At 34.5% G+C, this 22,149-nt stretch overlaps 1 protein-coding gene across 1 annotated transcript in view; it reads right to left on the bottom strand.

Moving 5' to 3' along the window:
- The window catches only part of SLCO1B7 (solute carrier organic anion transporter family member 1B7 (putative)), a 76,535-nt gene extending 58,193 nt beyond the window's left edge, over window positions 1-18,342 (bottom strand). The window contains exons 1-5 of the mRNA XM_023226174.1: window positions 18,222-18,342; window positions 14,826-14,958; window positions 12,636-12,757; window positions 10,909-11,055; window positions 10,619-10,717 (exon numbers count right to left, since the gene is read on the bottom strand). Coding sequence (XP_023081942.1) covers window positions 10,619-10,717; window positions 10,909-11,055; window positions 12,636-12,757; window positions 14,826-14,958; window positions 18,222-18,306 — 586 coding nt within the window. The 5' untranslated portion in view covers window positions 18,307-18,342. The remainder of the gene's footprint in view (window positions 1-10,618; window positions 10,718-10,908; window positions 11,056-12,635; window positions 12,758-14,825; window positions 14,959-18,221) is intronic.
- Between the last annotated feature and the right edge of the window lie 3,807 nt (window positions 18,343-22,149).

Raw genomic sequence — 22,149 nt, 5'->3', positions numbered from 1 at the left:
ACAAAAACAATATGTACCTGTGCAGTAAAAAAAAAAAAAAAAAAAAAAAAAAAAAAAAAAAAAAAAAAAAAAAAGACATAAAACCCCCTGACAAACAAAAGTTGAGGGAATACTAAACCCATAAACCTGTGTAAAAAAAATAAAATAAATAAAGGAAAATTTTCTACTTAATACAAAATGATGCTAAATAGCAATATAATGGCATTCAAAGGACAAAAGTCAATGGAAATGCAAATACATAGACAATTACAGATTAATATATTAGTATATCAATTGTGGGTAAGTTATTTTAATTCTATTATAAAAATTTAAGTGACAAAAGCATTAAAATAAGTATATCTAAAATGTATTTATGGATACACAATATAAACTGATGTAAACTGTGACTTCCTTAAGATAAAGTGTGAGCAGGCTAATAAGTGTAGCATTTTTCTATGCAATGGAAGTTAATTTATTATCAGTTTAAAAGAGACTGTTATATTTTATGTAAGTCCCATGATATCCAGAAAACATTTATAGAAGTAGCAAAAAAGGAAAAACAAACGTATGATTACAAAAATCAACAAACCATAAAGAAAAACAGCACAACAGGAAAAGAGGGGAAAATCACTGCAAGACACAGGAAAACAGTTTAAAAATAGCAAAGTTAATCCTTCTTTATCAATAATTACTCTAAATATAAATGGATTAAATTCTCTAAACAAAAGATAGAGAGTGGCTGATTGGATAAAACAAGATACAACTACCTGCTGTCTCTAAGAGACTCACTTTAGATATAATAACACACACAGGCTGAAAATGAAGGGCTGGAAAAAGGCATTCAATACAAATGGTAACCAAAATAAGACAGGGGTAGATATACATATATTAGACAAAATAAACTTTACATCAAAACTGTCTCAAGAGACAAAAAATGACATTATAAAATGATTTTAAAAAGTTCATTCACTAGGAAGATACAATTATAGATATATTATAGACTCAACCTCAGAGAATATAAATATATGAAGCAAACGTGGACAGAACTGAAGGAAGAAATATAGAGGAACAAAATACAGTCATCTCTTGGTACCTGCAGGGAATTGGTTCCAGTACCCTCCATGGATACTAAAATACAAAGACACTCAAATCCCTTATATAAAATGGTGACATGCAGTGGCCCTCCATAATAGGCTGACTGTAATAGTAGGGGACCTTAATATCTCCACTTTTAGTTACAATAGAACAACCAGGGACAATATCAATGAGGAAACAGAGAACAACATTATATATCAATTGGACCCAATTGACAGTGAGCACTTTATTCATTAACAGTAGGATATACATTCTTCTCAAGCAGAAATGGAAGAATTTTTAAGTTAGATCACATGTGACACCACACAACAAGTCTTAACAAATTTAAGAATAAAATCCTACTAATTACCTTTTGCAATCACAATGGAATAAAACTGGAAATCAATAGCAGAAGCAAAACTGGAAATTTCACATAAATATGCATATTAAACAGCACATCTTTGAAAAATTGATTGTTCAAATCAACCAAAAGGGTATTTAGAAAATATTTTGAGACAAATGAGACTGAAAACATAGTATTAGAAAACATGAGATGTAACAAGAGCAATAGTAAGAGGGAAGTTTATAATGATAAATCCTACATTAGCAGGGTGAGTTTTATTCCTGTAGACTATATTCAGAGGTTAACTTCTCTAACCTCTGGTCACTAGAAGCATCTGGGAAATTGTTTATTGTCAATAAATACCAATACATTTTACATAATTACAGCAGTAAAAAAAAGAATGATGTCAAATAAACATGACTGTACACTTCAAGAAACCATAAAAAGCAAACCAAATTGAGCCCAAAGTTAGCAGAAAGAAAAGGTTAGAAAATGAGCAAATAAAATAAAGAATAGAAAAAAATCAACACAACTAGGAGTTGAAATGTTTTTCAAAAAGTGAACAAAATTGATGAACTTTAGACTAAGAAAAAGAGAGAAGGTTCAACTAAAATAAGAAAAGAATGCAGAGAAATTATAACTAATATTACAGAAATAAAATAATCATAAGAGATTACTATGCACAATTATACATAAAAAATTAAATAACTGGGAAGGAATGAATTAATTCCTAGATACAAAAAAAAAAAAAAAAACCCCACCATGACTAAATCATGAAGAAAGTCTGAATAGACCTACAAATAGTAAAAAGCTGAAATCACTAATCAACAACCTCCAAACAACAAAAAGCTGAGGACCAGATGGCTTTACTAGTGAGTGTTAGAAACATTTACAGAAAAAATTAATGACAATCCTTCTCAACCCCTTGCCAAAAATTGAAGAGGAAGGAACACCTTCAAACTCATTTTGTGAGGCCAGCATTACCCTGATACCAAAGCCAGACAAAATCATCAAAACCAACCTACAAGCCAATATCTCTAATGAATACAGATGCAAAGAATCCTCAACAAAATACTACCAAACCCAATTTGAGATCACATTAAAAGGATGTTATGCCATAACAAAGTTGGATTTATACCTGAAATGCAAAGTTCAACATATAAAAGTCAATCAGTGTAATAAACCACATTAACAAAATAAAAGACAAAATTACACTATCATATCAGTAAATTTCAAAAAAGCATTTGATAAAATTCAACACTCTCATTATAAAAACTTCCCACAAGCTAGGAATGGAGGGAAATTTACTCAACATAATCATGGCCATACATGAGAAACCCATAGCGGACATCAAATTCAAGAGTGAAAAACTGAAAGCTTTTAGGAAAAAGGAAAGGATGACTACTCTCACCAATTATATTCAACATAGCCCTGGAATTGTATGCCAGAGCTAATAGTCAAGAAAAAATAATAATAAAAAGCATCAAACTACAAAGGAAGAAGTAAAATTGTCTCTATTTGCAGATGATATGACTTTATACGTAGGAAACCCTAGACTTCATACACACACACACACACACACACACACACACACAAACATACACACACACACACAATCTGTTGAAATTAAATAAACAAGTTTTGTAAAGTTGCAGGATTAAAAAAGTCATAAGAAATGCATTGCCTTTCTATTCACTAACAAATAACTATCTGAAAAGGAAATTGGGAAAACAATCCCATTCGTAATTAAATAAAAAGAAATAAAACACAATAAATGTAACTAATCAGGTGAAAGACTTGTACACTGAATCCTTCAGAACATTGAAGAAACAGATCAAAGAAGCCACAAACAGAAAGATATATCCTGTGTCCATGGACTAATGAATCTAATAATGTTAAATGTCCATACTACCTAAATATATCTACAGATTCAATGCAATACCTATCAAAATCCCAAGGACACTTTTACAAAAATATTAAAAAAACCCTAAAGTTCATATGAAACCAAAAAATGACATTAAATAGCCAAGCAACCTCGAGAAGGAACAAAGCTGATAGCTCACACTTCCTGACTATAAATTCTTTCCAAAGCTAAAGTATTAATACAGTGTGGTACTGGCACAAAGGTGGATGTAGAAACCAGTAGAATAGAAGAGAGAGCTCAGATATACAGTCATCTGATCTTTGACAAGGGGGCCACAATGGTGAAATGTTTGTTTCTCCGACAATGGTGTTGAGAAAATTGAATATTTACATGAAGTTATACTCTTATCTTACATATAACAAAAAAATCAACTCAAACTGCTTTGAAGACTAAAATTCAAAACCAGAAACTAAAACTCCTAGAATAAAACCTAGGGAAATAGTTTCATTAAATTGATCATGTCAACAATTTCATGGACATAACACCAAAAGCACAGACAACAGAGGCAAAATTAAACTAATGGAAATCCATCGAACTAAAAAGCTTCTGCCTAGGACAAGAAACAATCAATAGAGTAAAAAGGCATACAGAATATATGAGAATTTATTTGCAAAGCATATATGTGATAAGCAGTTAATTTCTAAAAGATACAAGACATGCTTATAACTCCATAGCAAGAAAATAAAAATAATCTGATTTAAGAATAGGCTAAACACTTGAATAGAAATTTCTCCCAAGAAGACACAGAAATAACAACAGGGATATGAAAAGATGTTCCACATCGCTTATTATCAGGGTAATGAAAATCAAAAGCACAATTAGATGTCACCATATACCCATTAGGATGGCTATTATCAAAAAAATAAAAGAATAAGAAAAAATGTTGACATGGATATGGAAATATTTGAACACTTACAAACTGTTAGTAGAATGCAAAATGGTGCACCCAGTATAAAAAACAGTATGAAGATTCCTGAAAAAATTAAATATAGAACTACTACATGATGCAGCAACCTCACTTCTGGGTGTATGTTCAAAAGAATTGAAATCAGGATCTCAGATATTTGCACTTGCATGTTCTTTCCAACACTTTTCACAACAATCTTGATGTGAAAACAACCTAATAACTACTGAAAGATGAATAAATTAAGAAAATATGATAAATACGTACAATGGAATACTATTCAGTCTTGAAAAGAAATCCTGCAATGTGTGATAACATGTGTGAACTTTGCTGACATTATGCTAAGTGAAATAAGTCCATCACAGAAGAATAAATACTGAGTGACTGCATTAATGTGAGGCATATAAAAGAGTCAAACTCATGAAAGCAGAAAGTAGAATGGTGATTTCCAGTGGTTGAGTGAAAGGAGAAATAGGGAGTTGCTAGTCAATGGGTATAAAGTTTCAGTTATACAAAATGAGTAAGTTCTAGAGATCTGCCATACAACATTGTACCTATAGTTAATAATACTGTATTGTACAGTTGGCCTTTGAATAACATGGGATTTATGGTGGCTGACCCCGCACGCAGTTGACAATCTGTGTATAACTGTTGGTTCCCCCAAAACATAGCTACAGATAGCCTACTGTTGACCGGAAACCTTACCAATAGCATAAACAGTCAACATATATTTTGCAAGTTATATGTATTAGAGACTGTATTCTTACTATAAAGTAAGCTAGAGAAAACAATGTTTAGAAAATCACAAGGAAATATATTTACTATTCATTAAATAAAAGTGGGTCTCATAAAGCTTTTCATCCTCATCTCTTCACATTGAGTAGGTGGAGGAGGGAGGGAAGGCATTGTTCTTGCTTTCTGTAGGGCAGTAGAGGTGGAGGCAGTGGAGGGGGTAAGAAGGAAGACAGGAAAGGCAGGTACACACCGTGTACCTTTACAGAAATACATTGAAATTGCTATTTGACTTTGTTGTTTAATCATTTCTCTAAAAATATTTATATATGATACCAATCCTTCTTCCACTGCTTGCTTTTGTTTCAGTGCTCACATTGCAGAAGGTTCCATGCTATAAAAGATGTCAAAACAGTCTTGAATAATCAGAACACTTCTGCCGGACTGTCTAATGTCAACCTGTTTCTGACACTGATTCTTCTATTTTTCCTCATCATCTGAGACCAGTTCCGAAGGACTTCTCTTCATCAAGTAGTCTTCTGCTAATTCCTCTGGTGTGGTGCCAATTAGCTCTTCAATGTCTCCAAGATCCAACTTTTGAAATTATTCATGTCTTTGTTTGCCATATCCACAATCTCTTTGTAATTTCCTTGAATGACCATGTTGTGAATCCTATGAAGTTATGCACTACATCAGGACACAGTTTTCTCCAATAGAAATTTGTTTCCTGCTTGACGGCTTTTTGTGGCTTTTTCTATAAAGATGACGGCAACTTCAACAGTGTAATCCTTTCAGATTTTTATAATGTTCTCTCTATAGGAGTTCTCTTCTACAGTATCAACAATACTTTCTATAGTGTAACGTGTAATGAGCCTTAAATATCCTTACAACCTCAGATCTATAGGCTGAATTAGAGAATTGTGTTTGGGGTAAAGCAGACCACTTCATCACCTTCAGTATTCAATTAATGGAGTTCTGGATGACCAAGAGCATTGTCTATTGCCAAAAGAACTTTAAAAAGCAAACGCTTTCTGCCAACATACTCCTTGTCTTGAGGAACAAAGTATCAATGGAAACTGTCAGAACTTTTTAGTAAAAAAAAAAAATGTTCTTATTGTTCAGGGCTTCTTGGTGTACCACCCAAAGACTAACAATTGTTTTTCTTCTTTCCTCTTCAAGGCTTAGGGATTAGCAGTTTTATAGGTAAGAACAGTTCTGATCATAAACCTCACTGCATTTGCACAGAACATCAGTTAGCCTATCCCTTCCTGCCTTAAATCCTGGTGCTCATGTATCTTCCTTATTTAAAAGTGTACGTTGTGGCATTTTTTTTTCCAGAATAGGGAACTTTCATCTAATTAAAAACCTGGTCAGGAGATGTCCTTTCTTGTCAGTGATTTTCTTAATGCTATCTAGAACATTTCTGTTGCCTCCTGATTCGCAGAAGCTGCTTCTCCAGTTATCTTGATGCTTTTCTGAGACAAATCTCTTCCTAAAATTTTCACATTATCCTTTAGTGACATTAAATTCTCCAGCTTTAAATCCTTCACTTTCCTTTTGCTTTAAGTCGTCATATAATGACCTCACTTTTTCTCAAATCGTGTTTAAGTCTTACAGGTATACTTTTTAAATTTTTAAATTTAATTTAAGTTCCAGGATACATGTGCAGGATGTGCAGATTTGTTACATAGGTAAACATGTGCCAGGGTAGTCGGCTGCACCTATCAACCCATCTCCAAGGTATTAATCCCAGCATGCATTAGCTATTTTACCTGATGCTCTCCCTCCTGCTGTGCCCACTCCTTGACAGGCCTCAGTATGTGTTGTTCCCCCCCTGTGTCCACATATTCTCATTTTTCAGTACCCATTTATGAGTGAGAACATGTAGTGTTTGGTTTTCCGTTCCTGTTAGTTTGCTGAGGATAAAGCCTTCCAGCTTCATCCATGTCCCTGCAAAGGACATGATCTCATTCCTTTTTATGGCTGCATAGTATTCTGTGGTGTGTATGTAGCACATTTTCTTTATCCAGTCTATCCTTGATCTGCATTTGGGATGATTCCATGTCTTTAATTTAATAGCAATGTTGCACCTACATAAAAGCTGCATTTTCAATATGAGATAAAAACTATTTCACTAAAAGCACAGGTTTTTTGCCCACTGGTGTAGTTGCAGTGAGGCTTCATTTTTCTCCATTTCTCTCTCTCTCTCTGCGTGTGTGTGTGCGCACGCGTTTACAATGGTCCTTCTACTGGTGCATTTATATTGAAACAGTGGCCAGCTGCAGAGCTCAAACTACAGTACATATTAAACAATTTGGCTTTTTCTTGTAATGTCATGATGTTTCTGTGCTTCTGGGAGCACTTCCAGCATCACTAGTGGCACTTCATGCGGCTCATACAGTGTTATTTAAGGTTTATGGCATTGCACTAAACAAAATGAAAACTACACAGGAACCCCAGGAGTTCACTTTTTAAAGTGATTCATCACTTACTGGAGAGTGATGAAAACCACTCACATGGAGATGATGAATGACATGTGGCATTTTAAGTAAATACTCTCAACACTTGAGCTTACTGCAATAACAACAGGAGATGGTTACAGAATTTTTACAGCAGTAAAATATGCACTACAGTTAATCTTATTCAGTTATGACTTAATACTATATCCTTACATTTGGTTGCATTTCTCTTGACTGCAAATGGCATCATGTAAAATCTATAAGAGTTTTTCTGTGTAAAGTTTGACAAATTTTAACTTTTAATAATAGATTTGTGCATATTTGATTGTAGCAAATTATAAAATAGTTTAGCATCTATATATATTTTATTTATTCATGATATATCTGTATCTTAACATTTTCTAATTTATAAGCTATGTTGTTTATCTGCAGGTTTCTTCATGTTGTCACAAATTTCAAAAAATGTTTCCAATACATTTATTGAAAGATCTATGTATAAGTGGATCTGCACAGTTCAAACCTGTGCTGTTCAAAGGTCAACTGTACTTTTAAAAATCTGTAGAGAAAGTAGATTTTATTTTAGTTGTTCTTACCACAATAAAACAATAAGAATTGAGAAAACACACACACGGAAAAACACACACCATAGAACTTTGAAGCACAATTAAATGATGCCATTACTCCGATCTATAAGTAAGGAAACTCATTGACATAAGAAAATATTGACTTGATTTAAAACTATTTAGAAATAAATTATTTTCCAGTATAGATGAATCTGTCTTTAAAACTGATTTATGTGATCATATTGTTTTATAATCAACAACACAGACTGAAGTCAGGAAATGATTTGTTAAATCAATAACTCCATATACATGCTAAATATTTATTTATCACGTATCAGAAATGTAATTTTGAGGACTTTTTTGGTTCTTTCACTGGTCTTTATATAGGAACTAAAAAACATAATCTAGCTAGATATTGTCTGACAGTGTTTCCCTTGGGTAACATACTATCTTAAAAGTTGGAAAATTCTACAAAAATGAAAAAAGTTTTAGTTTCTGGATATTCTAGAAAACCAACCAGAAGGTCTTTTCAATGTTGGGTTCAAAATTTCACATAAAAAGTACAGGCCAGAGCTGGGCAGCACCCGAGCTTTTGGGTGTGTGGCGAGAGCAGTTTACCAACGACAACCCTTCCCATTCTAACCATCAAACCCTATTTTCCAATCTTTGACCCTCTTTACTTGTTTGTGTTATCTCTTTGGCTGTGTAGGAATTGAAGTTTGCCAAAATATACTTTACAATAAGTTCACTTCATGCTTCTCACTGAGTAGAGAAGATGTGATAATATTTGAACAGTCAGGAGTAGAAGTTGAATAACCATGAATTGTAAAATTCTGTAATATTTCTGAATAGAGTAGAGAGACTGCAAAACTATTATCCTAAAGACCTAAAGCCCTTCACCACTTATTTTGTACTCAGTGATAAAAGCGATTATGAAACTGGAATCAAATGACTAAATATAGTATACATAATGTGTAGCTACAGTAAGTCACATTTCTAAAATGGAAGATATAAATCATCATCAAGTATTTGCTTTTGTTTTATATTAGAAAGCACTTTCAAATTGGTTGGCCTACTGTGATGTCTATTCCTCTCAGAATGAATCCTTTGGTCTCACTGGAGTGATCTATTTAAGTCCTGGTGAGACAGAAAATCATATTCGTTTATTCACAAACACTAAAAAGTTACTATTTGTTAAGACAGACACCATTCTGTCATGTCATTCTCAAAGAGATGGTGGGTAAGTACACACATATTTACAGATTGTTGTGAGAAGGGCTATAATAAAGACATGTTCTTGGTCATTAACAGGGCACTGAATTTGAGACCAATGGAAAATGATTAAGTAAGAGTTATGGAAGAAAAGCCACATGTTGAAAGAGACTTTAAGAACTATGAAAATAAAAGAGAGAAAAGTTTTTCCAATTTTAAATAAAGGAGAGTGTGGGATTACAGGGCACAGAAATTTCAGTCAATCATTAAATTAAGGTACAGATACTCAGCAAGAGAGGAAATATAGGGAACAAAGTGGGTTTGGAAATAAGATGATGAGACCAGCATTTGACAGGGTTTTGGGTAGCTATTTTTTTAAAAATCTAAGAAAAAAATGAATAAATAGTAGAAATATATATAATTTTACAGAAAAATATCCATTACAATTAGTAAATTACATAGAACTTTTTTGTGTTTCATTAGTGATAGAAGCAGATTATATTAGATGAGAAGTACATGGGAGATGAGATGATGAGGCACTTAGATGATGTTTTTCTAAGTACTTGGCTTTGAAGATGAATTGAGAAACAGTTAATCAACTGGAAAGTCATTTGGGGATATAAAAAATATATATGTAAACAGATGGGAGGGACTTGAGAGGGTTTGCTGAGGAAAAGAGAGGGTGCAGATGAAGAAGAGGCAGAAAGATGAAATCTAAACCCCAGTTGGATTGATTAATATTAGCTAAAGATAAATACTTTTTCATAAGTATGGATAAAACAAGATAAATGTTGATATAGTACAGGTACATCTGTAGGAAGGAGGGCATGAAGTTGAGGCAGATGTTACAACATGGGCTGTCATTCTTTTATGACAGGAGAAATAAAGTATGCTCTGAGAGTGAAGAGAAAAGTTATAAATTTTATTTATATGTCCTATCCTTCATTCATTTGTTTTACAAGCACTCATTAAATGTTGCCATGTGCCAAGTCCTCAGCTAACACCAGGAAAAATGACCATAACCAAAGTGCACTGTGGTGTCTCTTAAACCACCCCCACTATAAGCCAATGAAGCAGCCACAAGGAGACGTTAGCAAAGCAAACTCAGAATCCTACACATCAACCAAGTCACCATCAACTGAAAAATAAAATGTACTGGACTTGGCAGTCACTTTTCGGAGAGGGACATTTTAAGTAATCTAAAATAAGTTTGTTAAAAATCTCTTTTTACATGTAGTTTTATAAGCAAAGTATAAAAAGGAGCTGAATTTCCTTTCTATTCTGATTATTAATGCATTTATTTCCTACTTGTAACTTTTGGGAAATAGCAAGCAAAGCACTACTGAAAAAGTAAATTTAATTATTTGGAAGAATGGTGTCCTGCACTTAAAAGGCACTATCATGGTACCTTGTTCCGATTGTACTTACTCAGATCCACATATCCGATATCCACATACATTTTAGCAAACAGAGATCCCAGCATAAAGCCAAAAACTAGACCAATCATTCCCATTGCATTCACAGTACCTGCAGGTATTACAAAACAATTTAATCAGATACCACAAATACTTGGTCTTTATTCAACATGTTTTTAAAAGTAATATTACAAAATACATTTCTCCAAATATTTTTCTAATAAAGAATAAAATTAATGACACTATTATTTCAAAGGTAGACCTAGGGATTAACCATGTAATTTAATATTTTCTGTTTATTACCAATGTACAAGGAAGAACGTCCTTCTTTTGAGAAATCATCAATGTAAGAAATCCCCAATGGTACTATGGGGGATTCCCCTATGCCACGAAGCATATTACCCATGAAGACATACATCCACATGTGTGACCCAGATTCCTTCACACAACCTATCAAGACAAGAGAGTGTTTTATTTTAAACATTATTTTTAACATTCCTATTAGAAATTTAACTACTTTAAACCCTTTGCTATTCTATTTTTTTTCCTAATTACAAGTGATTCATATTCACTTTGCAAAGTTTGAAAATAAGGAAGGGCACAAAGAAAACATGCAAAAAATATCTATAATCACACTAAACACAGAAGATCATTTCAAATGTTACTCTAGCTCTTCTACATTTCTGGTGCACAAAATATGCATAATATTCATTGTGTACAATATATAATTAAATAGGTTATTTTTAAGCTGCATACATAGTCATCACTATATTATCACAATTTTCCCATGTTGTTAAGATTTCTTCCATGTGAAAATGTTAATAACTGTATAGTAGTGTGTTGAATAACAGTTTCCTAATTTGTTTAAGCAATCTCTTCTTTTTTAGTTACAAAATATTTCCATTTTTTATTCTGTTAAACACAGATGTCATGGCTATAATTATAAATAAGTCCTTGTGCACATTCCTGATTATTTTCTTAAGATTTATCAAGAAGCCGGGCGCGGTGGCTCAAGCCTGTAATCCCAGCACTTTGGGAGGCTGAGACGGGCGGATCACGAGGTCAGGAGATGGTCAAGAGACCATCCTGGCTAACACAGTGAAACCCCGTCTCTACTAAAAATACAAAAACCTAGCCGGGCGAGGTGGCAGGCACCTGTAGTCCCAACTACTCCGGAGGCTGAGGCAGGAGAATGGCGTAAAACCCGGGAGGCGGAGCTTGCAGTGAGCTGAGATCTGGCCACTGCACTCCAGCCCGGGCGACAGAGCAAGACTCCGTCTCAAACAAAAAAAAGATTTATCAAGAAAGTAGGCAAGTATATTTTTGTTCTTTAATATATATTGAAAATTAATCTCCCGAAAAAGTTACAAATTTACACACTTCCAGAAGTATATAAAATGTGAAATCTTATATTTCCTCCTTTCCATTTTTCCATTTCTTTTCATTAAACTTTTAGGTTATAATTGTAATTTATTATTTGTGTTATAACAGGCACAAAATCTTCAAATGCTATAATATTTTGCATTTTTTATGAAGAGCAAAGTTACATTACTCACATATTTCTGCCACTTCCTGCTTTTTAAATTTTAAATGTGTATGTTTTTTGCCAGTTAACTACTAAATTTGTTCTCTTTCCTCATCTACTTATAAATATCCTTCATATATATTACAGTCATCCCTTGACATACATAGTAGGATGTTTGTTCCAGGACAACTCATGTGTACCCAAATTCATGCATACTTAATTTCTCTGGTGGGCCCTGTGGAAACTACAGGAAATAAGATCTCCATATGGGTGAGTTTCTCCTTCTTTCTGGTTGGACGAAAGCCACATATAAGTGAACAGATGCAGCTACAATCTGCGTGGTTCATGAGTCAACTGTGTATATTAACAGTATGATTTTGTCTGTATGTAAGGGTTAAATATTTTTCCTGTTTGTTCTTAAATCAATTTTGCTAAAAAATCACATTTTTAGAAGTTATTAAATATATAAATTTTATACTTTTTAACTGTCAGTATTAATTCTTACCTCTTTCTACTATCTCAGGTGGTGTTCTATTGAGTGATAACATTTGATTACTTAAACAGTTTGGTAAGTTTGATGTTGAATTTTCTGATGTATCAATATTGGTTTCTTTAGAATACCTGTAACTATAAGAGTAACACTGGATTGAACATTTTGCTTATCTGCAGAATATAATATTTTCACCTTTCCCAAAAATGCAGAAAAAATTTCCCCTTTAATGACACTGTCTTCGAATTACCATACTTCTCTTTGTCAATTTCCCAGCATGTATGTCAGAAGATGTGATAGGGGTGGGGGAATGGGAGTATCCACTAAGAAAGATAATTCAACACACCATGGATAAAGTGGGTTATCACTTTTCTATAATCCTACGAGTGCTTATATTCTGGTCAAGATGTAAAATATCCTGTTTCACCTGTTTTTTCAAATCTGTTAACTATATCTATTTATCCCTTTGAGTTATCATCAAACAGTAAGTCTGATTTTCTTTCATGGACACACACACACACACACACAAATGCTTGACTCTTCAAAAGCCAATTAAAACTTTCTAACCTATTTTAACTTTATGAGGAAGAAGTTAATAACAACAAAAGAGATGGTGCTGAATTAGGGACAGATGCTGATATCCAAAAGCACTAAGGAGCCCTGTGAGCTCTGAGGGCAGCACATAGTGTGCCAGGTATTATGTTCAGCTTCAGTGAAATAAAGCTCAGTTTTCATACTTTAGAGATTTCACACTCTCTGAGATAAAAGCATATGATCAAAGACACAGCAAGTTTAATGTGCAAGGTCCCTAGTTTCACATACACACACAAAAGAGATGATCAGCTTTGCTTGGAGGTGGTGGGTAGATCGAAGAAGACTTTGCAATGTGAGTGACAGATAAAATGAATACTGAAGATGGATAGAAGTTTAACTGGTAGACGAAGGAAGAAAAGTATTCAAGGCTGTAGAAACAACAGGTGCAAAGAGATGACGTACTATGGTACATTTAGAGAGCTGTAAGCCTAGAATGTGGTCCCCAAATGTGGGGAGCAATGGAGGATGAAGCTGTGGTGGTTGCATCTCAGGCATGTTCTCCATAAAAATCACGAAGAATAAGATAGTAAGAAGATTAGAGGGAATTATAGGACACCGAAATTACGGCGTCAGAAGTAGAGGAAAAGGACGGACATGATGAAGAGGCCACAAAGGTAGAAAAATGAATCAAGATTACGGAATATGATGAGTACTGGAGTAGTACCATTAAGAAGAAAGTTCTTATAAGGGTCAAACGTAGCAAAAGAACAGAATTAATATGATGACCAAAAGGCACGATTGCTGGATATGGCAATGAGTGAGTAAATGGCGTCTCTAACAGGGACTGCTCATTGTCTCTTGGTATCCTTTTCTCTCTCTTTCCATAGTAACAGAAGTTGGGAGTTTTAGCTGGAAACATTGCATCCTGGAATAAAGTCTTTTTTCCCCCCAACATCTATATATCTATGTGTAAAATGTAAGTAATTTCTGGTAAATGTGAAGCCAGTGGAAACGTTTTGCTTCTGAAAATGCTTCTTAAGCCTCAGTCTGTGTGCATTCTTTGTTCTTCTCCTTGTTTTTCTTCCCTTCTTCTATCCTGCTGCCAGAAAATACATTGCCACAATTTGTACCATGAGGCCAAGGCCATGCAACGCATAGCACTATGATGAAAAGATATCATCCTTCGACTAGCTACATTAACTTTTATGTAAAAAATAAGCTTCTGTCTTATTTTTTTGCTATTTCCAATTTTCTCTTATGATCACCTTACTCTAATCATAGCTACGCAGTTACCTTAGAAAGAACAACTTCGGTGAAATGCTGTTGGGAAAATCTATATGCACAGGGTGAAGCTGTGAAGTCTTACTGAGTATTATTAAAATCTTACAGGCAAAGACATGAAGTACATGTGTTATACTAAAAAGTAATAAATAGCTTATTTGTTTCATTTGAAACTGTACACCTTATGTAATATTATTCTTATTTCAAAGTCTATGAAAGCCATGATGAATAAAGCAATATATTAAGTATCATACAAAGGAAATGTGCTCCATTTCTAGACATATTTAGTGAATATTCTCAAAAGATAACTATTTAAAGGATAAAAATAAAATTCTACTGCTAATTTACAAGTTGCTGATAATGAATGGCTCAGTGCTGTTTAACACTTACTATCCCATGAAGAAATGTGGTAAAGCCATCATAATACTTCCAGTTCCCATAAGGAAACAACCAATTCCAATTAACTTCGGTCTGTGTAGTTTAGATCCAAAGTAACTTACAAATACAATCACAAACAAACTTCCTAGAAAGAGAACAAAATTATGTTGACATGACTTAGTTCAATTTTGTATCTGGTAGAACTGAATGCCCCAGAATGAGTGCAAATAAAGCCCAAGACATCATATCTCCCCTCAAACACCATGAAACTTAATTGTGAAGATGAACTCTCCCACATAAGCCACTAATTGAAATTTGTATAGTACTAATGATAAGTAGAATAGGTTTTATATGCAAACAAAGCACTTAAATAATTTGGCAATATGAGAGAAGCAAAATGTTATTGAAAGCTTGGAGTTTACTGCATTGCATTGGGATGGAAAAAATATCTTCCTAATCTGAGAAATATTTTGATCATCGTTCATGCATTACTAAAATTTATTTCCAGCATTCTTTAAATTCATACTATATACCTACCACGGTACCCAGAGACAGAAATATAAAAAAAGGATAAACCATGGTACCTGTTCTCTAGAAACACATTAGTAATAAAATAAAACAGACCAATACAGGTGCTATTAGGTTATGGAAATAGCTTAAATTAGGGGCTTTGTGAAAATTTCCTGGAGGAGACGTCATTTGAGATTTAATCTTAAGTATAAATTATTTAGATTAAAAATTGGAAGAAGAGAAATCAGAGCAGATCAATTCGGATTTATCTGTAGTCTGATACATAACAATTAACAGACAACAATCAATGACTGTTGAACATTGATGGAAAATAGTAGCATGAAAGAAGAGCATCAAAACAGACCAGCAGATAAAGCAACGTAAGAATAAGTACTTAAACAATATTAAACTAAAAACAGTAAAAACTTTTTAAAAAAATTCTGTCAGCATATTTAGAGGTACAAAGTCGTGTTGCATCCATAAAATCAGAAAGGCAGACTAAAAGTAATAAAAGAATGATAAAGTATTGTTATAAATTTAAAATACTATTAAAAATTTACAAATTAGAACTTGATATAATAAGATGGCATCAGAGAAGATTGATGAAACATAAGGAAAATAGATAGAAATTTAGAAGAAAAAAATTTAAAAGCAAAAATAGCCAGGAAAGATTATTTATATCATATATCTTACAGAATAAAATAGAAAAAAAAAAACAGAAATCAGAAAATAAACTCGCTGACCGGGTGAGATGACTAATGCCTGGAATCCCAGCACTTTGGGAGGCCAAGGCGGGTGGATAATCTGAGGTCAGGAGTTCGAAACCACCCTGGACAACATGGTGAAACCCCGTCTCTACTAAAAATACAAAATTAGCCACGCTAATCCCAGCTACTTGGGAGACTGAGGCAGGAGAATGTCTTGAACCCGGGAGGCGGAGGTTGCAGTGAGCGGAGATCATGCCATTTCACTGCAGCCTGGGTAGCAAGAGCGAAAAACTGTTTTTCCCTCTCCCCCGCATAAAAAAAGAAAAGAAAGAAAATATTGGGACACAGAGGTGGGTGGATCACGAGGTCAGGAGGTCGAGACTACGGTGAAACCATGTCTCTACTAAAAATACAAAACAAAACAAAACAAATTAGCCGGCTGTGGTGGCGGGCCCCTGTAGACCCAGCTACTCAGGAAGCTGAGGCAGGAGAATGGTGTGAATTCGGGAGGCGGAGCTTGCAGGGAGCCGAGATTGCACCACTGCACTCCAGCCTGGGCGACAGAGCAAGACTTTGTCTAAAAAAAACAACATAAAAATTCCCTGTGTTAGAGGAAGACTTAAGCTTTCAGATGAAAGTTTTGAGAAAAAGGAATTTTAAATGTTTAATTCCATATCCAGACAAATTATCACTTAAATATGACAGTCAAATACAAACATTTTCCAAAAGGCAATGGCTTAGAAAATATGCTATATTTTAAATTCTTCCTAAAAACATAATTACAGTCATCCCTTAATGTCCATGGGTTATTGCTTCTAGGATGCTCTGTAGATACCAAGATTTATGGATGTTCAAGTCCCTTAAGTAAAAAGGTGTAATATTGCATATAACCTATCCATACCCTCTTGTGTATTTTATATCATATCTAGATAATGTCTAATACTTAATACAACATAAATACTATGTAAACAGTTGTTATTCTGTGTTGCTTTTATTTGTATCATTTTTACAATTGTATTGCTACTTTTTCATTTATATATTTTTTGAATATATCTTGCATCCACGGTTGGTTGAATCCATGGATGTGGCACACAACCTTCTGTGCATTCAGAAGGTCATCTATACATGAAGATATATTCCAGAAAGACTAAAGATGAGATTTGAAGTCATAAGATTCAAGAAACAGAGGTAAGCAAAGAAACCAAACCGATAATGATGTTCAAATAATTGCTGTTAGACAGCTGCAAAGTTTAACAAAATATGAAGGATCAATTTCTTAACAAAAGGTGACATTCAGTGAATTAAACTTTAAAACTAATAACATTCTAATTCTAAAATCCTTGATGATTTCATTGAGCCTGAGAGGTGAAAGAGTGAAGGACATGTAGAGTGTAATATCTTGGGATCACAAATATTTTGAATTGATTTAAAGAGATGTCTTCCTTTGACAATTACTTTTTAAATATTATTTAGTTAAGCATATTGTAAATACAGTTAAGTTGGAAACAAAAATTGTATAAAATATTTGCAGTTTATATAACAGATGATTTGGAGGTCCTTCTAAATAATTAGAAAGTAAAAAGAAGAGGGAAAAGTAGCAGAGACTATGATCTAGCAATACATTAAAAAATTTCAATTGTTGCAGAAATACAAATTAAAGTGAAGGCAACAAAGCAATATCTTCAATGTTCCCCCAAAAAAGACTTTAACCCCTCATTTGTGTACCCCATTAAACAGTAGAATCAAGTGCAGGTTGCTCCTACACAGTCCCTCCCTCCTAAAACCGTAAGAATTATAGTCCTCCCTCAGTCTTTCTTCACACTGGGGCACCTTGAGACAAGAGAGGTAAAGCTTCACAAGGCATTAATTTGCAAACAATGAGTTTGTGTAAGATTAGAGTTTTTCAACATCACCGCTATAGACATTTTGGGAAGGATTGTTCTTTGTTGGTAAGTCTGTCCTGTGCATTGCACAATGTTTAGCAGCATCCCTGGCCTCTACCCCTAGGTACCAGTAGCATCCTCCCTTTCTCAGCTTATTTATGGCAACTAAAAATGTCTTCAGATATTGCCAAATTGCTCATGAGGGACAAATTTACACCTGGCTGAGAGCCAAGTGTTAAAAACAGTTTTTTTGTTTTTGTTTTAGCATATGCAGATATAGTTATTAAAATAGAAAAAAAAAAAGCTACCGATTTCGAAGCTTCCATCAATTAAACCAGCAAGAGAAGAGGATATTTCAAATCTCCTTTCTATTTGAGTGTTGGATATTTTCATAAAAATTCCACTTAGTGCTTTAGCAACATAGCTGAATGACAGGACTGTCAAGAAGAACTAAAAAACAGTAGAAAGAAAAGAGAAAATTGATTAATCAAAGAACTATATAATGTTTATAAGTACATGGAATTAAAATAGCTTTTTTCTTTACTTAAAAACATTTTTATCATAAAAAGCATACTCATCTTTTTTCCTATACAAATTGGAACTTGTCAGCCCTATAACTTTTTTTAGTGATTTTTTTTTATTATTATTTCAAGAGTTTCTGGGGGTATAGGTGGTTTGGGTTATATGGAGAGGTTCTTTAGTGGTGATTTATGAGATTTTAGTGCACCTGTCACCCAAGCAATGTACAATGTACCCCACATGTAGTCTCACCCTCACTCCCCTTCCAACCATTCCCCCGAGTTCCCAGAGTCCATTATACCACTGTTATGCCATTGCATCCTCATAGTTTAGCTCTATCTTATAAGTGAGAATGTACAATATTTAATTTCCCATTCCTGAGTTACTTCACTTAGATTAATGGTCTCCAGTTCCATCCAAGTTGCTGCCAAAGACGTTATTTCATTCCTTTTGATAACTGAGTAGTATTCCAAGGTGTATATAAGCCACATTTTCTTTACTTGTTTTTATAATTTATTATTTTTTAATTTTACTTTAAGTTCCAGGATACACGTGCAGAAAATACAGGTTTGTTACATAGGTATACGTGTTCCAAGGTGGTTTGCTGCAACTATTGACCCATCCTCTCAGTTCTCTCCCCTCGTCCCCCAACTCCCAACAGGCCCTGGTATGTGTTGTTCCCCTCACTGTGTCCATGTGTTCTCACTGTCAGCTCCCACTTACAAGTGAGAACATGCGGTGTTTGGTTTTCTGTTCCTGTGTTAGTTTGCTAAGGATTATGGTCTCCTGCTTCATCCATGTCCCTGCAAAGGACATGATCTCATTCCTTTTTATGGCTGTGTAGTATTCCATGGTGTATAGGTACCACATTTTCTTTATCCAGTCTGACATTGATGGGCATTTGGGTCGTTTCCATGACTTTGCTATTGTAAATAGTGTTGTAATAAACATACCTATGCATGTGTCTTTACAGTGAATGATTTATAATCCTTTGGGTATATACTCAGTAATGGGATTGCTGGGTCAAATGGTATTTCTGGTTCTAGATCCTTGAGGAATTGTCATACTGTCTCCCACAATGATTGAAATAATTTACTTTCCCATCAACATTGTAAAAGCGTTCCTTTTTCCCCACAGCCTCACAAGCATCTCTTGTTTCTTGACTTTTTAATAATCGCCATTCTGACTGGTGTGAGATGGTACCTCATTGTGGTTTTGATGTGCATTTCTCTAATAATCAGTGATGCTGAGCTTTTTTGTTTGTTTGTTGGCCACATAAATGTTTTCTTTTGAGAATTGTCTATTCATATTCTTTGCTCACATTTTGATGGGTTTTTTATTTTTTTCTTGTGCATTTTTGCAATCTACCCATCTGACAAAGGTCTAATATCCTGTAACAGTATTATCACTACACTAGTAAAGCATGATTTTCTAACTTGGTTACAACATTCGATTGTTAGAGGAATATAATCAGGGTTGTTATTTCTAAATTAATATCATAAAGTGATTTATAGGAAGCCAGACACTGTTCTCAGATGGCCACGATGGTGAGCTATTCTTTATTTCCATGTGAATAGCACAGGCTAACTGGGAGGGTGGGCGGTAGTACATTCGCAAAGGTAGCATTTCCAGGAGCCAGCTATTGAACTTTGTGGAAGCAAAGAGGAATTTTATGACCAACAGAAGTGACTGTATCAATGTGAGATGTAGTATGGATGTTTTAATTTCCAATTTTCTTCTAACAAAATTTATTGATTCATCCTTTCTCTTAAAGCTCACATCTACATCCTTAAGCTATTCCTTTAGCCCTACTATTAAAATATTACCCACTTCTGAATGGCAGGTTTGTGTTCCCCCCCAAATTTTTATGTTGAAACACAAATTTCCAGTGTGATGATAATTGGAGATGGGGCCTTTTAGGGGTACTTGGTCACAAGAGTAGAGCACCATAATAACAAGAGAAATGAGAGATTCTTGCCCTCTCTCTATGCCATATGAGGACACAGTGAGAAGATAGCCATCTCCAAAGCAGAAAGAGGCCCTCATCAGAACTCAGTTATGCTGGCACCCTGATCTCAGACTTCCCAGCCTTCAGAAATGTGAGAAATAAAGTTCTGTTCTTCAGTTACCAATTTTGTTATTCTGTCATTCTAAACTAAGAGACCCCTTCTTATTACCTTCTATATTCCCAGTGGTTTGCACCACCACGTCTCGCCTCAATAACTGCAGTAGCCTCTTGATACATCTTTCTAGTTCCACACAAGTCTGCCTAATGGAATCTTCTCAAAACAGTAGCTAGAGAAATCCTTTCAAAATAATTTAAAAAGAAATAGATCATGCTACCACTCAGTGTCTTCCCATGTGCTTCACAGCAATATCAAGTCTTTCCAATGGCCTACAAGACCGTGAATAATCTATTTTCTCATCTGAGCGAGTCACCTCTGACAGCTTGCACATACAGAAGTACATACAGTCTTTGTGTCAGAGAATAGTAATGAAAATTGTTCAATTGTAATCATTTCAGAGACTATTATGGGCACCTCTTTTCACACAAAGTAGAAAACCAAAACCAAAAACAAAAACAAAACCTTATGGATTCCTGGATATATACAACCTCCCAACAGTAAACCAGAAATAAATTGAAATACTTTTTTTTTTTGAGACGGAGTTTTGCCCTGTTGCCCAGGCTGGAGAGCAGTGGCGCGATCTCGGCTCACTGCAAGCTCCGCCTCCTGGGTTCAAGCAACTCTCCTGTCTCAGCCTCCTGAGGAGCTAGGACTATAGAAGTGCGCTACCACGCCTGTCTAGTTTTTGTATTTTTAGTAGAGACGGGGTTTCACCATATTGGTCAGGCTGGTCTCAAACTTCTGACCTCATGATCTGCCTGCCTCGGCCTCCCCATGTGCTGGGATTACAGGCATGAGCCACCGCGCCTGGCCCTGAAATATTAAAAAGGACTGATAGACAACTAGCTAGATTAATAAAAGTAATAATAAGAGGGAAGATCCAAATAAACACAATAGGAAATGACAAATGACACCAACCCCAGAGAAAAACAAAAAAGCCTCAGAGGCTATTATTATGAGCACCTCTTTTCATACAAACTAGAAAACCAATAACAACAACAACAACAAAAAAGGATGGATTCCTGGAAATACACAACCTCCCAACATTAAACCAGGATAAATCCTAAATAGACCAATAACATGGCAAATATTAAATTATTAATAAAAATCCTACAATCTAAAATAAAAACTGGACCAGAGAGATTCACAGTCAATTTCTATCAATCAGATGTATAAAAAAGAGCAGGTACCAATCCTATTGAAATTATTCCAAAACATTGAGGAAGAGGGACTTCTTCCTAACCCATGCCATGAAAAAATGGATGTTTGTTAGGTTATGGAGGAAAGGGAACACTTGTACACGGCTGTTGAGTATGTAAATTAGTTCTTCCACTGTAGAATACGATTTAGAGATTTCTCAAAAACTTAAAACAGAGCTAGCATTTGACCCAGCAATCCCATGATTGGGTATATACCCAGAGAAATGTGAATTATTCTACTCAAATGATGTATGTATTTGTATGTTCACTGTAGCAATATTCACAATAACAAATATATAGGACCTAGATGTCCATCAAGGGTGGACTGGATAAAGAAAATATGACACATACATACTATGAAATACTATGTAACCATAATAAATAAAACAATG

This window comes from Piliocolobus tephrosceles, chromosome 10, assembly GCF_002776525.5.
Source record: "Piliocolobus tephrosceles isolate RC106 chromosome 10, ASM277652v3, whole genome shotgun sequence".
Classification (NCBI taxonomy): domain Eukaryota; kingdom Metazoa; phylum Chordata; class Mammalia; order Primates; family Cercopithecidae; genus Piliocolobus; species Piliocolobus tephrosceles.
The sequence above is the reverse complement of the archived record's forward strand: the minus strand, read 5'-3'. Positions and strand labels throughout refer to the sequence as shown.